Source organism: Melospiza georgiana, chromosome 24 (genome assembly GCF_028018845.1).
Source record: "Melospiza georgiana isolate bMelGeo1 chromosome 24, bMelGeo1.pri, whole genome shotgun sequence".
NCBI classification, from domain to species: domain Eukaryota; kingdom Metazoa; phylum Chordata; class Aves; order Passeriformes; family Passerellidae; genus Melospiza; species Melospiza georgiana.
In genome coordinates, this window is record NC_080453.1 from 7,334,552 (window position 1) to 7,351,642 (window position 17,091).

Consider the following 17,091-nt stretch of genomic DNA (forward strand, 5'->3'; position numbering starts at 1 on the left):
TTGTCCAATGAGACTGTGGATGCTCCAGCCCTGGAAGTGCCCAAGGCCTGGTTGAGCAGGGCTTCCAACCTGTTCCACTTTTGGATAGTGGGAGATGTTCCTGCCCACAGCAGAGATTTAGGAATGAGATGAGCTTTAAAACCCAAACCCTTAAAATTCTTTGGGTCCTCCACCAGTGCTGAGGTCTGCACTTCCACATGTCACCAGGATCTGCTGTCATCTGGTCACGACCCATCAGCTTCCCTGGGTCTTCCAGGAAGGCAAAAAAAGCCCTTGGAGAAAGATTTTGGCTTTTCAGGACCTGAAACAGCTGCAGGGAGGGGTCTCAGTGCAGCCCCCAGGGAGGGAATGACCACAGAGCTGGAGCTGGATCCATCCTGGCTCCACTTCCTTTGCCTTCTCCATTATTAGATCTTAATTCCAGCATCGCTTTACCCCCTTTTTTACACAACAATTAAAGGTTAAACAACTGTAAATCAGGGAAGGAGGTGAAATTGAAGCTTTCTTGGTAGCAGCACTCAGGAGCAGGATTTTTATGTAATCAGGGTAGAAGCTGGCACTTCTGCCATGAATTATTCATTCCCGGAGCAAACCTTCCTGAGTGAATTAATTTATACACGTGGCAGTAAATAGATGCAGATCCCTTGTGAATCCACATGTCAGACTAGAATTAGGACCTTAAAAATGTTTATTCCGTTAAGCTGGAGGAGGGGGGGAGAGAGGAGAATAAATAATTTAGGCGGTGTAAGAGCAAACAAAACGCTCATTCTCACTCCGCTTCCAATAATGTAAATCACGATAGGGGTGTAATGAGGCAGGAAAAAAGGGAAAAAAGGGTCAGTGATGGCTCCGTGGGGGTCACTGAGATTCCTGCTGGGTGAACTCCACTCACTTTCTGCTAAAATAAAAAATATTTGGGAGGAACTTTACAGCCAGTTTTATTACCGGGAGTAAATCAAGGAGAAAATGGGTTTCAATGGCTGGAGTGGGGGCCTTGATTTTGGTTTTATTATTTGTTATTTTATTTTGGTTTTATTATTTATTTTATTTTCAAACGGGGGGTTTTGATTTGATGTGCAGCAAAGCAGGGGTAAGTGGGGAATTGGGGTGGATGAGGAAATCAGGGAATAAGATTTGGGGAGAAAGGGAGAAGGTTCGCATGTGTGTAGTCAAAGTTTGAGGGCAGTGAAATCTCCTCAATGCTCATTTTTCTCAATTTTCCAGCACTCTCCTTGTTTGGAGCCAAGCTGCACAACTCATTTATGCTCCTGATTTAAGATTCCTCTTGGATTTGTTTTTTTTTGGTTTTTTTTTGCCTGCCAGTTTAATTTGAGATATCCAATGTTTGAAAATCTCATCCAGACCGCCCAGCTTAAATCTGAATTTTCCCCAAAACAGGTGGTTTTTACCCAGGTTTTCTGCCTTTCACCAAACTCGGGTTTTTAATGGGACACTGTAAGCTTTGAACCATCAGCATTTAGGATTTAGGCAAAATCCCTGTTAATGGTAAACAAAGCTGAGCAATTCCTTGGAGATCCTCACTCAAGCACGAGCTGCTTTTCGGTATAAATGCAGATTTTTCAGCTCTGCCTTTCTGTATAAATGCAGATTTCTCAGCTCTCCCGATGTTTCTCATCCAAGGATTTCTGTTGCTGTTCCAACTAATGGAGCCAAGTGACTTCCTAAGGCCTCCAAACCTTGTGGGGCATGGCAGGGAAAGGTGAAATCTGAAAATGCACTCGAGTGGTCCCACTAAAAGCTGAGGAACAAGGCTGGAACTTGATTGGATTTTTTAAATCCTGTTGTTTAATGTGAGGTGGTTTTGGGGTTTATTTTATCTCATGGTTGCTGCTGGTTGCTCTCATTTGAAAGGGCTCAAAGTCTTCAGGGGTTTCTCCAAATAGGGGGGGAAAAGCTGGGATTTTCAGCAGCTGTAAATGAGCTGGGCAGTTCCAGGAGCTCTGGAGCAGCAGCAGAAAATAACATTTCTATTTGGAAGTTTGGGGGGAAATAGCAGGAAAATCCCAGTGGGAACAGTCAAAGGCAGAATTCTCCAAATTTTGCCAGTGTTGAACCCCCAGAGTGTGTAAACTCAATTAGTTGCCCTTTAATTGCTGTTAATTTGATTTATTTCTATTATTTCAAATTTTTTTCTTTGTTTTGTTTCTCTCTGCAGATCCAGGTGATCAGTTTTGTCACAGAGCAGAACTGGGATTCCCTGGAAGTGTTTGATGGAGGAGACAACACAGCCACCATGCTGGGGAGCTTCTCTGGTACGTGGCCCTCGAGCCCATCAGTTCCTGCCTCATCTCATTCACCTCACAAAATTAAACTTTAGAAAACCATCAAAAGCCAGGAATGGATTTCAAGGGAATCATGTGCTCTGTTGGGTTGGGAATTTCAGCTCCTTCTGCCTGTGGGAAGGGTTGAGAGGGAGCCTCAAACACGAAACCAGTGGGGTTTTATTCCTGGAAATGGGAATTCCCTCAGCTCTGCTGGGATGTGAGGCCACCACACCTGGCAGGGTGACCTGACCTTGTTGTCCCCAGAATGGGTGAAGGACTGCAAAACAAACTCTTATTTTTCCTTGGATTTTCTGTATTTCCTTTGGAATCTTTATGTTTTTCCTTGAATTGTGGCTTTTAGCAGAGCAGACTCCAGGAGCTTTGAGAGCCTTTCAAATTCAGCACCACTGGCAGAACAATGGCCCAAAACCTCATTTATTTTTCAAATGTGCCCAAAATGCCCTGATCTAGGCAGGAGAAGGGTCTGGGATGGAGCTGCCTTGTCCTGCTGCTGTAGCAGCTTCCAGGGGATGAAGGAATCCCGAATTTCCCCAAATTTTCCTGAATTTTCCCAGACCTGTGCTCCACCCACGCTGTTTCCCATCCCTTGGTGCTTTTTGTCTGTCAGTGGCCAAGCTCCACAGGCTGAAATCCAGGAAAGGATTTCAGGAAAGGCCCTGGGTATTTCTCAATTGGCCTCGTTAGAAAGAACCTGATCATTTTAAAAGTTTAATAGGAAATGTAATATCAAATATTAAAATAATATTTTATATCATTGTTTTATTATATTTCATATATTATAATAAAATATATTATAATAAAATATATTGTATACAATATATAATATATAATATATAATATATAATATATTATATATTATATATTATGTATTATATATTATATATTATATATTATATATTATATATTATATATTATATATATTATATAATGTATAATATATAATGTATATTATATATTATATATTATTTTATATATTAATAATATATAATAGTAATATATCATGTGTAATATATAATATCTATGATTATATAATATATTATTATATTATCTATTAATAATATATAATAATATGTTTATTATTACTTAAAATATGCTTTTAGAAATAATAAGAATAGCAATAAGATGGTTAAAAAAATAGTAATACAATTAGAGTAATAATAATTTGGACAATTTGGATTAGGACAATATGAGACAATACAAACAAAGAGTTAAGGACAGTCTGGGTACCTTTTTCTGAGCAGCATAAACTCAAAAAAGGACCCACATTAACAGAGGATTAACCCTTAAAAACAATAACCTGTTGCATATTCATACACCTCATCCATGATGCATAAATTCCATTCAAACACAGGATTCTGTCTGGGCAGTGCCAACTTCTTTCTCTGAATCCTGATGGTGCCTTCAAGCCTGAGCAAGGCAGGAAGAAGTTCATTTCTTCTGATAATGGAGCAATAAATTCTCTTTCTCTGAAAGATTTAGGTGTCCTGTGGCTGCAAGTCCTTTCTTTAAAAAAATATCTTACATACCATAGTTTCTATTTAACATTTTGTTATAACCTAAAACTATATTTAGCACCCTACTTAAGAGAATTCATCCAGCATCACTTTCTAACACATCCCATATAACATCCATTTGAATATTTGCCAAAAGCCAATCATAAAATACGAATTTTTCACAGGGAGATGGAGCCCATGGGTCTGTGTGTGGCTGGAGCAGAACAGCCCAGAGAATTATGGAATATCCCCTGTCAGTGTCACATTTTCTGAAAAATCCCTTTGCCCAGGATTTTTCTCCTGGGAAGCTGAGAAGCCTCAGAGAAAAATGAAAACAATAATTATCTCATTTGCTTCTCCTGTGTTTTGCTGCTTTGGAATGTGGTTTGGACATTGTTTATCCAACTGGTCACTGTTTGGTTTCATGCGAGTTGTTTTTACTTAATGACCAATCGTGGTTAGGCTGTGTCTGGGCTCTGTTAAACCTTTCATGTTAAACCTTTCTCTATTCTTCAGTATAGTTTTAATATAGCATTTATTTCTATATTTAGCACCCTACTTCAGAGAATTCATCCAGCATCACTTTCTAACACATCCCATATAACATCCATTTGAATATTTGCCAAAAGCCAATCATCAAACAGGCATTTCTCACACTCCCCCCCTGCCTTTGTGCTCCTCTTGTTTTGCCAGGAACCACAGTGCCTGCGCTGCTCAACAGCACTTCAAACCAGCTCTATCTGCATTTCTATTCCGACATCAGCGTCTCTGCCGCCGGCTTTCACCTGGAATACAAAAGTAAGAGCAGCTCCAGCCTTGATCCCGCAGCTCCTGCCAGATGGGGAGGTGCCTGCAGGGCTGGGGAAGTGGGGGAAGGAGCTGCTGTGGCTCCCTGCTCTCAAGGAGGGAGTGATAAATAGAGGAAAGATGGAACAGAGGGGTGGGATGAGCCTGGTGGCAGCTTTTTGTGGCACAAAAAGGGTTAAAAAATCCGTGGGTGCAAGGCTGGGATCTGGGTTTGGGAAGTGCTGCTTGCCAGGGACTTCCAGCTCTTGGCATTCCCTGATGGAACCAGCAGGTCTGGAGATGTCCTCATCCCAAAAATCCTGGCTGGAAGGGTCCTCAGAGGTCATCCCCTGAGGAGAGCAGGGTCAGAACGGAGATAAAACTCAATTTGAGCATTTTGATGGAGCCTGAGCTTGGAAAAACTGCAGGGATGGGGCTGCACAAAGAGCCTGGGCAGGCTCTGCTCACAGCTGAGGGCTGAAGTCCATGTTATCAGTGTTATCAGTGTTATCAGTGTTATCAGTGTTATCAGGGTGGGTTTTCTGCAGTATTTTAGTGGGTGTTGGGGATGTTCCCCTCCCTCACTGCTGGATGTGCTCCTGTCCCCACAGCCCCAGCACCCTGAGCTGCCCTGGGCACATTCCTGGATCCAGGAATTCCTGTGCTGTGTGCTCAGAGCCCTGCACAGGAGCATTCCCAAGGTGGTTGATCCATCCTCCTTGTCCAAGGGCACCTTGGCACAACCTCTGGAAGCTCTGAGGTGGTGTGGGCACCCCTCCTTTACAAAAACACCTTTAAAACATCTTTAATGTCCCCTCCAACCCAAATTCTGTGGTGGGGTGGAGCACCTGAGTGGGTTCCTGGTTAGGGATGATCCCAACACCTCCTGGAATGGCAGCATTTTGCTCCCAGCAAGGCTCATGCCAGTCTTTTTTTGGGAATACAGACCCCAGCACGTGGCTAAATGTGATCCTAGCCAGAGAATGTGTTTTCAAAAAGAAATCCCCAGTGGTGAGAGAACAAACCTGAGTGAGGCAGGGAAGAGAATCCTTTGGGAAATCACTGTCAGGTTTGGATGGGGATGACAAAAACTCATTTTCCCCTGGGTTTGTGTTTGATTCCTGATGTCTGATCAGGAGAGGTGCAGCAGCCCAGCTGCAGGGGAGGTGGGGGTGCCTGTTATTTTGGATAACACTGGCAGAGAATCCTGGAATATCCTGAGCTGGAAGGATCCACCAGCATCATCCAGTCCAACCCTGGCCCTGCACAGGTATCCCAGCAATCCCACTCTGTCCAAACCTTCCTGGAGCTCTTGGGATTGTTCCCATTCCCTGGGGAGCCTGGAGGAAAAACCTTTCCCTAAATCCAACCTAAACATTTTGGGGTTATCCTGCAGAGCCAGGAGTGGGGTGGATGATCCAGGAAGTCCAAATCTTCCTGGAGCTTTTGGGAATGTTCCCATTCCCTGGGGAGCCTGGGGAGAAGAACATTTCCCTAAATCCATCCTAAACATTTTGGGGTTGGTTATCCTGCAGAGCCAGGAGTGGGGTGGATGATCCTTGCAGGTCCCAGCTCAGGATATTCCATGATTTTTCCCAGCTCTGCTGCTGGTGAGGGTGAGCCTGGGCTGGTGGGAGGGAGTTGGGTGATTTAGGAGCCTTCCCACCCCAACCAGTGTGAGATTCCCTGCAATGGCACAGCTGGGGCTGCTTTAGAGCCAAGCAGCACTAAACCCTTCCAGGATTTGCTGCCTTTACTCACTGAAACCCTGTCCATTATTGAATCCAGCAGGATTACAGCCACCACAGGATTGGGAGAGAATAAATGTGCCCAGCCTGTGCTCTGGGAGCTGCAGGAATCCTCTGGCTGTGACTCTGTTTCTTCTCCAGCTCTATTCCAGTCAATAAATCCTTTGAGCACCCTCCTGCAAAAATCATGGCCAGGTTTTTCATGAGCCTGGGGATTATCAGCCCTGTCTGTTTCCTTGGCTGAGGAAATTAATAGGTGTTGATTTTCAGGGCAGCTGGAAATAATGTGATTTCTGCTCTGTTTGTACAATTGGAATCTCCCAGCTCTGAGCCCTGGGTTGGGTTTTTTTGTGTTTTTTCTGGGAGGAAGTTGGGAGAGATGAGCTCAAACAGGGGAGGAAAACTCAGGTTTCTCCCTCACTGTGGCACTCAGGCTGAGCTCTTACCTCTGCATGCTCCAAAGCCAGGAACAATTTGGGACTGAGTGAAAGGCACTGATGTGAAGGAGAAGTTATTTAAAGCCATTTTCCCTGCTGCCTCTCTGAAGGTCAAGCAGCACATCCAGGAGCAGGGAGGGAAGCGTGACTGGGCTTTGGGAGGAGACTCAGCCTCTCCTTGCTCCTTTTCTCTTTTATTTTCCCCCTGCCTGGGGCTCTGTGGGGAGCAGGAGCCCTTGCAGGGATGCAGGAGGTTATGATGGAGAGGAGCCTGCAGGATTCATTTTATCTCCCTGAGATGTGCAGAGGGGAGATGGATGGAGAGGAGAAAATGTGGGAAATGGAGAGAAAAAAATGTGGGAAAAGGAGAGAGATGTGGGTTATGGAAGGAAAAGAAGAAGGGAAGGGAAGGGAAGGGAAGGGAAGGGAAGGGAAGGGAAGGGAAGGGAAGGGAAGGGAAGGGAAGGGAAGGGAAGGGAAGGGAAGGGAAGGGAAGGGAAGGGAAGGGAAGGGAAGGGAAGGGAAGGGAAGGGAAGGGAAGGGAAGGAAAGGAAAGGAAAGGAAAGGAAAGGAAAGGAAAGGAAAGGAAAGGAAAGGAAAGGAAAGGAAAGGAAAGGAAAGGAAAGGAAAGGAAAGGAAAGGAAAGGAAAGGAAAGGAAAATGAGAGGGAAAGAGAAGGAATAGGAAAGGAAAGGAAAATGAGAGGGAAAGAGAAGGAATAGGAAAGGAGAAACAAAAGGAAAGTAGAAAGGAAGAAGGGAAGGGAAGGAGAGCCCATCACCTCTCATGAGATGTTACAGGTTGTTAGTTGGGTTTGCAGCAGGATATTCCCAGCTGTAAATGTGGGGATGGAAATGGGCTGTCCCTGGAGAATCCATAATAAACAGAATTCCCCCACCAGAGTATGCGGTGGCAAACGGGAGTGGGGTAAAACACAAAGCGTGTTCCCATCCCTGCAGCCCCCAGCACAGCCCCAGCCCCACTCCCTGAGCTCCCATTTCCCTTCTCCCCACAGCCGTGGGTCTCTCCAGCTGCCCGGAGCCCGCAGTTCCCGGCAATGGGCTGAAGATCGGCGAGCGCTACCTGGTGAACGACGTGGTGTCCTTCCAGTGCGAGCCGGGCTACGCCCTGCAGGTACAGCCACAGCTCCCTGCTTCTCCAGACCCTGCACTGCCCCACGGTGGGACCCTGAACTCCTTATGAAGTGTTTTAGCAAGGTCTCCTCACAGCTCGCTCACACAAAACAATCCTTTTCCTCTCCTCAGTCACACAGAACGATCAATTTCCAGCCCCAGAACCAAGGACACCGCTGCAGCCTCAGCCCCAAAAAGTGCAAGCAGCAGGGAATGGAGGGGAGCAAACTGGGAGGGTGGGACTGCAGAACCTGCAGCTGGAATTGGACAGTTAACCCCATATGGAAGTGGACCAAAATTTATAAAAGTGTGAAAATTTGTGACTCAGGGTCCATCTTGGATCCATCCTGAGTCCATCTCCAGCCTTGTGCTGCCCAAGGTGTCTCCTGTAAAAACCTTCTAATAAATCCCTCCTTTATTCCTGTAACTCTGTTCCAGGTCCTTGAGCATTACCAGAAGGATTCCTGCTTTTCTGGGTTCCCTATATTCTTTACACATCTATTTCTACCTCTGTTGTAACATTTGTGGTCAATCCCAGTATTTTTCCCTGCCTTTTCCTGAGGCAGAAAGACAAACCACATTCCAGAGCTCCAGGCTGGGGCTCCCAGGTTTCTGCTCTTCCTTGGCTCTTCCAAGATTGAAACCAGCTCTTGGAGACACAAAGTTTAGTCCCTGTTGAGGGAGAGGATTCAGAGTTGGTTGAATTACCTCACTATTTATGATTATTTTTGTCAATTATGCTAATTTGCTAAATTTGTACAACTGTATTCACTCCCCCCTTAGAGGAGTGGGCATTTTATGGACATTTTTCCATATCTTCCTCCAATAACGACCAGCCTTTAGATGACCTCCTACACCAATATTATCTCCAGAGATAATCCCCAAGTGTGAAAGATCATCTCCAAATCCAGTTGTTTCATTCCTACCTTCTTTAAAGCATCATTTTTCTGGTACCCCACATGCAACAGGCATCTCCCTCTGGATCAGATCCATCTTGCAGGGAATTTTTTCCTTCCAGGACAGGGAGGGGCTCTCTCCCTTTGTTTTCCATCCACCTCCCAAACCCCTGCTTTGTTTTCCATCCTGCAGGGCCACTCTCACATCTCCTGCATGCCGGGCACGGTGCGCCGCTGGAATTACCCTCCACCCCTCTGCATTGGTAAGGAATCAACTTCTTTCTGCCTGGATGATATTTATAACACTTCCCTAAAATAAAACAAGGCTAAAGAGCTGATTTAGAGAAACTTCAGGTTGGTTCTGCAAGTGTGAGGAAACATTGGTTGCCAGGGAAATTGTGCACGAGAAGTCCCCGTGGGCTGCCTGGAGTGCTTTGTTTTGGATGTTACAGATGTGGCTCTAGCACAAAATGTGAAACACAGAATTATCCCCATTCAGAAGGGAAAACCTCCAATTTTCCTCGTGCTGGATGCAGGCTGGTTTTATGGCTTGAGGATTTTTTTTTTTTTCCATCTGAAGCGTGGTTTATTTTTGTGGAATGTGTTTGATACCACCAAAGCTGCTGCTTTCACTGGGGCCTGGTCTCTCCCAGCATCCCAACTTGCTGTGGCCACTCTGCTGTCCACAGGTCACTTGTCCAGGTCGCTGTTTACCCTCAGATCTGTTCAGATGTTCAGCCTGGACATTCCATTTTCCCTGTGAAAAGGCCTGGAGGTGAATGGAACTTGCAGGAGGTTTTTAAAAATTATTTTCAGTCATTTGCTTTTAGCAAATGTAGATGTTTAATATTCATATTGCACATTTTGCAGCTCTGAGAGAGACATTTATGCATTTAATAGCTTTAGTTAACAGTTATTTTGGGCTCCTGCTGTTCCAGCTTACATCATTTGGCTTTAAAGTAATTATAAGAGCCAACAGTTCTTTTATCTGATGATCTGCAGGCCAGGAATAAATGGAGAGATATTTCCAGGAGAATGACTGAGCTAAAGGGCCCATTCCCTTGGGAGCTGCTCTGAATGGAAGCAGAAGTCCTTGGGCTCAGCTGGGAGATCCCAGCATGGAGGAGGATCCCAAAAGCTGCCAAACCACAAGTTTTGTTCTTTGAATCAGCACCAGCCTCCCAACCCAGAAGGGTTTTGGCTGTGCCTGTATTTTCCCCTCCTTGGGAAAGGTCAGGCAGCTGCAGAGAGGCAGAAAAACATCTGGAGCCACCCCTGGAGGAGTGAGTGTCACCTTTGTGGGTGTGACAGTGCTGGGGCTCTGCCCTGTGCCCACCAGAGCCCCTGCTCCAAGCACAGTTTGATTTTCTCCTGGCCTGCTTCCTCCGGCTGCTGGGCACCTAAATAATTCAGCAGCAGTTCTATTAAAGAGCCATTAGGAGGGAAAAGAAAGAGAAATCTCCTGGGAGAAACCTCGTTAGGAGCAGGTCTGGGCTGATGAGATATTGGACAAAGAGCCTGTGCCTGGCTGTGACAGCGAGTTAGAGAACACCTGGCTGGATTCAGCTGGGTGCTGCTGCTGGGACCACGTGGAGGTCATCCAGATAAGCGTGAGGAGGTGCTGTCAGTGCTGCAGTTTCATGTGATGCCTTCTGTAAACATATTTTTGTGCTGTCGTGGCTGGCAGTGGGCTGCAGGCAGCGAGCAAACACTCCGTGCTGGATTTATCAGTGACAGACTGCCCAGAGATTGGCAGGGGAATGGAGAGGCTGTAACTGGGGTCAGAATAGCATCACTCAGCTCCTTCACAGTCATTCTTTGAGCTGGTGAAGATGTCAAGCAAGTGCTGGTGCCTGGTTTGATGCAATGTCTGTGGGCAGAGCAAGTGTCAATCCCCTCTGTCACTGCTCACATCTGGCTTTCCCTTTCTGGTGGCCCAAACTGGATCCCTGGGCTCAGTCTTCATCTCCCAAGGGCAGGAGAAAGGCACATCCATTTCCTGAGGTGGCCCTGGAAGCTTGGTGCTGGTTCCTTTTTATCAGCTGAGTCGTTAATTCCTTCATTTCCCATGGCCCTCACCCAGGCAAGCCCCTCAGGGATCCTGTCACTGGATCCTGACCATGAACCCTGTTGTTCTTCCAGCCCAGTGTGGAGGAACAGCAGAAGAGATGGAAGGAGTGCTGCTAAGCCCAGGATTCCCAGGAAATTACCCCAGCAACCTGGACTGCACGTGGAGGATCCTGCTGCCTGTGGGGTTTGGTGAGAGAGATGGGTTTGGGTTGGTGCCATCACAGAAGAGGGGGTGAAAAATCAGAGAATCCCTGACTGGTTTGGATTGGGAAGAACCTCAAGATCATCTCGTTTCACCCCCTGCCAGGGGAACTATCCCAAAGTGCTCCAAGCCCCATCCAACCTGGCCTGGGGCACTGCCAGGGATCCAGGGGCAGCCACAGCTGCTCTGGGCACCCTAAACCAGGACTTCCCCACCTTCCCAGGGAGAAATTCCTTCCTAAGCTCCACTCCAAAGCTCCTCTGAGTCAGTTTGAAGGCACTCTGTGTCCCCAGGGCAGTTAAAGTCCTGCTGAGTGTCCAGGGTGTCCTGGGCTGTGCAGGTGGGCAGTGCTGGGCTTGGAGCTAGGGTTGGTATTGGGATTGAAACAAGGGTTGGAGCTGGGGTTGGAGCTGATGTTGGGGTTGGAGCTGGGATTGGAGCTGGGAATGATGTTGGGATTGAAACCAGGGTAAGAGCTGGGGTTGGTGCTGATGTTGGGGTTAGGGTTGGAGCTGGGATTGGAGCTGGGAATGATGTTGGGATTGAAACTAGGGTAAGAGCTGGGGTTGGTGCTGATATTGGGGTTGGAGCTCGGTTTAAAGCTGGGGTTGGGACCAGGGTTGATACTGCTGTTGGAGCTGGGGTTAGTGCTGATGTTGGTGCTGATGTTGGAGCTGGGTTTGGTATTGGGATTGGAGCCAGGGTTGATGCTGATGTTGGGGTTGGTTCTGCTATTGGAGCTGGGGTTAGTGCTGATGTTGGTGCTGGGGTTGGAGCTGGGTTTGGTATTGGGATTGGAGCCAGGGTCAGTGCTGATTTTTGGGCTGGGATTGGAGCTGGGTTTGGTATTGGGATTGGAACCAGGGTTGCTGATGTTGGGGTTGGTGCTGGTGTTGGAGTTGGAGTTAGTCTGATGTTGGAGCTGGGTTTAGTATTGAGATTGGAACTGAGGTTAGTGCTGGTGTGAGTGCTGCTGTTGGAGCTGGTGCTGGTGAAAAACCTCAGCTGCAATTTTAGAGCCCAACTCCTCCTTCCCCCCTCTGCAGGTGCCCACATCCAGTTCCTGAACTTCTCCACGGAGCCCAACCACGACTTTGTGGAGATCCGGAACGGGCCCTACGACACCAGCGGCGTCATCGGGCGCTTCAGCGGCGCCGAGCTGCCCGGCTCGCTGCTCTCCACCTCCCACGAGACCACCGTCTACTTCCACAGCGACCACTCCCAGAACAAACCCGGCTTCAAGCTGGAGTACCAGGGTGAGCAGGGACAGCCCTGCCCCGGAGGTGGCGGTTCTTGAGTTAACTCTGTGGTTGTTGAGTTAACTCCACGGTTTTTGAGTTGAGTTAATTCTGTGATTGTTGAGTTAATTCTGTGGTGGTTGAGTTGACTCCATGGTGATTGAGTTAACTCCGTGGTGGTTGAGTTAACTCCATGGTGATTGAGTTAACTCCGTGATGGTTGAGTTAACTCTGTGGTGGTTGAGTTAACTCTGTGGTTGTTGAGTTAATTCCATTGTTCTTGAGTTAATTCTGTGATTGTTGAGTTAACTCTGTGGTTGTTGAGTTAACTCCCTGGGTGTTGAGTTAGCTCCATGGTTGTTGAATTAATTACGTTAATTCTGGGGTTGTTGACTCAATTCCATTGTTGTTGAGATAACTCCGTGGGTTTGAGTTAAGTCTGTGTTTTTTGAGTTAAGTCTGTGTTTTTTGAGTTAACTCCATGGTTGTTGAGTTAATTCTGTGGTGGTTAACTCTGTGGTTGTTGAGTTTATTCTGTGATTGTTGAGTTAATTCCATGGTTGTTGAGTTAACTCCGTGGTTGTTGAGTTAATTCAGTGGTTATTGAGTTCATTCCGTGGATGTTAACTCCATTGAGTTAATTCCATGGTTGCTGAGTTAATTCTGTGATTGTTGAGTTCATTCCGTGGTTGTTGAGTTAATTCTGTGACTGTTGAGTTAACTCCGTGGTTGTTGATTTAATTCAGTGGTTGTTGAGTTAATTCAGTGGTTATTGAATTAATTCTGTGGTTGTTGAGTTAACTCCATGGTTGTTGACTCCCAACTTCCCCGGGCACCCCCTTCCAACCCTTTCCACGGCAAAATTCCTCCTGAACTCCATCCTGCCCCTCCCCTGGCACAGCTTGAGGCCGTTTCTCCTTGCCCTGTCCCTTTTTCCCTGGGAAATAAAACACAAACACAAATCCCCGTTGTGTTTCCCCAGCCTACGAGCTGCAGGAATGCCCCGACCCGGAGCCCTTTGCCAACGGCGTGGTGAGAGGAGCTGGCTACAACGTCGGCCAGTCCATCTCCTTCGAGTGCCTGCCCGGCTACCAGCTCATCGGGCACCCCGTGCTCACCTGCCAGCACGGCACCAACAGGAACTGGGACCACCCCCTGCCCAGGTGTGAAGGTACGGCCTGGGCTCACCTGGGCACCTTGGCATGGGCTGGGATTGCTCTGGGAGCAAAGGTGTGGCTGGGAATGAGCTCTTGGAGGGATCCATGAGGTGTTTTGGTGAATATTTGGGGTGTTTCGGCAGCTTCTGATGGGGGTCTTGGGGAGTCTTGAGCACCAACAGGAACTGGGACCATCCCCTGTCCAGGTGTGAAGGTACAGCCTGGGCTCACCTGGGCACGGCGCTTCAGCTCCTTGGGATGGGCTGGGTTTGCTCTGGGAGCAAAGATGTGGCTGGGAATGGGCTCTTGGAGGGATCCATGAGGTGTTTTGGTGGATATTTGGGGTGTTTCAGCAGCTTCTGAGAGGGGTTTGAGTCTTGAGCACCAACAAGAACTGGGACCACCCCTTGCCCAAGTGTGAAGGTACAGCCTGGGCTCACCTGGGCATGGCACTTCAGCTCCTTGGGATGGGCTGGGAGCAAAGGTGTGGCTGGGAATGAGCTCTTGGAGGGAATTGTGGTCTCCATGAGGTGTTTTGGTGAAAATTTGGGGTGTTTCGAGGGGTTTGAGTCTTGTGGTGTGGGTAAGGAGAATTTGTGTCTCTCACCTTCCTGCTGGAGCTGTTATCGCTGTGTGGCACAGTCCAGGGGCCTTGGAGTGATAATTCCTTGCTGCTTTATTCCCTCAACAACATCCAGCTTCCATTGGTTTAGCTCTGAGTAATAAAAATAATCACTGATAAAAGAGTTTTGCAGCTCTGAGGACTCTGTGTGTGTCCCTGTCTGTCTCCTTCATGGGCATCTCCAGGTGGGAGATCCTCAGGAATCTTCCAAGGTGTTTTTTTTTTTTCTGAAAACTGTGCTCAGTGGACTCTGCAGGCTGAAGATTCACAATCCAGGCATCCAAACTCATCCAAATTCTCTTTTCCAACCCCCCCATGGCTGTTTCAGCCGTTCACCCCTTGGGCTGCTGGCCGGAATTCTGTGGGATTTGCTTCCAGAAGGGTTTCAGGTGAACCTTTGAGAAGTTCAGGGCTGCTTATTGAAGATTTCCCAGCCCATTTCCCAGGAGCACCGACCTTTATCCCAGCTCTGGCTCTGCAGGAGCTGTGCAAGGAGGGAGAGAGGTGATATTTGCCCTCTTGTAAGTCCTTGAACCCCAGAGAACACAAAGAGCTGAATCCTCAGCTGCTCTTTCAATGCTTGCAGCAGAGAGGAATTATTTCAGGCAAGTTAGGACAAAATCTGGATTTTTCTGTATGCAGAATTGTTACTTTTGTACCAAAAAAAAAAAAAAAAAAAAAGGAATAAAAATGGGATATAAGGATGTTTAAGGGCATGTTTCCTCACGGGATTTGTGTTTCTCTCTGCTCCCCTGCAGTGCCTTGTGGGGGCAATGTCACAGCCCAGAATGGGACAGTTTACTCTCCTGGCTTCCCCAACCAGTACCCAAATTCCCAGGATTGCACCTGGCTGCTGACAGTGCCCGTGGGATATGGGATCCACCTGAACTTCACCCTGCTGCAGACAGAGCCCTACAACGACTTCATCACTGTCTGGTGGGTGCAGGGGGTCACTCCAAGGACTCATTTTGGGAAATAATCCTGCCTTTGAAACAGCAGCAACTGAGAATGGGACCCCTGGGATCCCCTTTGCAGGCTGGGAGCTTCTGGTGTTTTGGAGAAAAAAAGAGAAATTAAAAATTTTTTGAGCTTTCTTTCAATATGAATAAATAAAAATATTATTTATAATGATAATCTCCATTATTTATTTAGAATGGAGATTATCAGCTTCAGGTAGCCACTCTGATTAAAGGGTTTGTGACCAAAGTTTGAGCTTGTAGCACTCAAAGTCTGACCTTCAGAATATCCCCTGGTATTATTTATTAAGAATGGAGATCATCAACTTCAGGTTGCCAGGGGAGCTCTGATTAAAGAGTTTGTGACCAAAGTTTGAGCTTGTAGCACTCAAAAGTCTGACCTTCAGAATATCCCCTGGTATACTGGAGGGGATATTCAGAATCCATGATTTGCTGGGCAAACAGGGGGTGAAATTCCTTTGGGAAATAATTCCTAATTCCTCAGTTTTTGAGGTTAAAAGTGAAATTTGTGTTTCTGATTGCCCAGCTGGGAGCAAGGAGAAGTTGTAGGAGTTTAAATTGGAGCAGGGGTTGTGAAATGTGGATGCGGGGAAGGGAAAGGAAAGCCTAGGTTGGGTTCCTAGGCTTAAATCCTTGGAAAAATCAATTTTTCCTTGTGTTCCTGCCATCAGGGATGGGCCCCAGCAAACAGCCCCACAGCTGGGGGTGTTCACAGGCAACTCAGCCAAGAAATCTGCCCAGAGCTCCTCCAACCAGGTCCTGCTGAAATTCCACAGCGACGGCGCCAACGGGGGCATCTTCGCCATCTACTTCTATGGTCTGAGCTGCTGCTTCCCTTGGGAGAAAATGTTGGGAATATTGGGGAATAGATCTGGGAAAATGCAAAAAAATACCCTTTTACCCCAAGTTTTCCACAGTTTTTCAGCCCAGTTTTTTTTTAATGAAGTTTTTCAGGCTGGGTTTCCCAAGGAAGTTTTTCAGACGAGTTTTTCTCCACAAAGTTTATCAAATCAGGCTTTTTCCAGGAAGTTTTTCAGCTCAGACTTTTCCCTCGAAGTTTATCAAACCAAGTTTTTTTCTAGGAAGTTTTTCAGCCCAGTTTCTTTTTCCATAAAATTTTTCAAACCAATTTTTTTCCAGGAAGTTTTTCAGCCCATTTTTTTTCCACAAACTTTATCAAACCAAGTTTTTTTCCAGGAGGTTTTTCAGTCCATTTTTTTCCACAAAATCTTTCAAACCAGTTTTTTCTAGAAAGTTTTTAGTCTAGGAATTTCCTTGTGGAAAAGGAGGAATTTTCTGGTGGAAAGGGAGGAATTTCCTTGTGGAAAAGGAGGAATTTCCTGGTGGTAAGGGAAGGATTTTCCTTGGAGAGAGGGAGGAGTTTCCTTGTGGGGAGGGAGGAATTTCCTCATGGAAATGGAGGAATTTCCTTCTGGAAAATGAGGATTTTCCTGGTAGAAAAGGAGAATTTCCTTGTGGGGAAAGAGGAATTTCCTCATGGAAAAAGCAGAATTTCCTGGTGGAAAGAGAGGAATTTCCTGGTGGAGAGGGAGGAATTTCCTCATGGAAAAGGAAGAATTTCCTTGTGGTGAGGGAGGAATATCCTGATGGAGAGGAAGGAATTTCCTGGTGGAAAGGGAGGAATTTCCTTGTGGAAAGGGAGGAATTTCCCTGCTTCCATCGTGGCTGCCCTCAGGATGTTCTGCCCCTCCCTTGCTTTCCAGCTTTCCAGCTTTTCCGCTGCCAGCCTCCCACCATGGTTCCCAACGCCGAGATCATCACAGAAAACGAGGAGTTCAACATTGGTAAAGCCTTCCCTCATCCTCCTCATCCTCATTCCCCTTTTTGAATTGCATTTCCCCCTCCCATCCCTGTTTTCCATCCCTTCCCAGGTGACATCGTCAGGTACCGCTGCCTCCCTGGCTTCACCCTGATCGGGAACGAAATCCTCACCTGCAAACTGGGCACCCACCTGCAGTTTGAGGGACCCCCACCCACCTGTGAAGGTAAAACTTCCACAAATCCC

General features: G+C 46.9%; 1 protein-coding gene across 2 annotated transcripts in view; it reads left to right on the forward strand.

The window, feature by feature from the left end:
- Positions 1-17,091, forward strand: part of CSMD2 (CUB and Sushi multiple domains 2) — a 256,066-nt gene that overhangs the window by 202,294 nt on the left and 36,681 nt on the right. For both annotated transcript variants that reach the window (XM_058040469.1, XM_058040468.1), the window contains 11 exons: positions 2,177-2,273; positions 4,493-4,597; positions 7,786-7,904; positions 8,993-9,062; positions 10,942-11,058; positions 12,118-12,327; positions 13,292-13,480; positions 14,847-15,024; positions 15,737-15,882; positions 16,790-16,870; positions 16,958-17,071. In XM_058040469.1, coding sequence (XP_057896452.1) covers positions 2,177-2,273; positions 4,493-4,597; positions 7,786-7,904; positions 8,993-9,062; positions 10,942-11,058; positions 12,118-12,327; positions 13,292-13,480; positions 14,847-15,024; positions 15,737-15,882; positions 16,790-16,870; positions 16,958-17,071 — 1,426 coding nt within the window. The remainder of the gene's footprint in view (positions 1-2,176; positions 2,274-4,492; positions 4,598-7,785; positions 7,905-8,992; positions 9,063-10,941; positions 11,059-12,117; positions 12,328-13,291; positions 13,481-14,846; positions 15,025-15,736; positions 15,883-16,789; positions 16,871-16,957; positions 17,072-17,091) is intronic.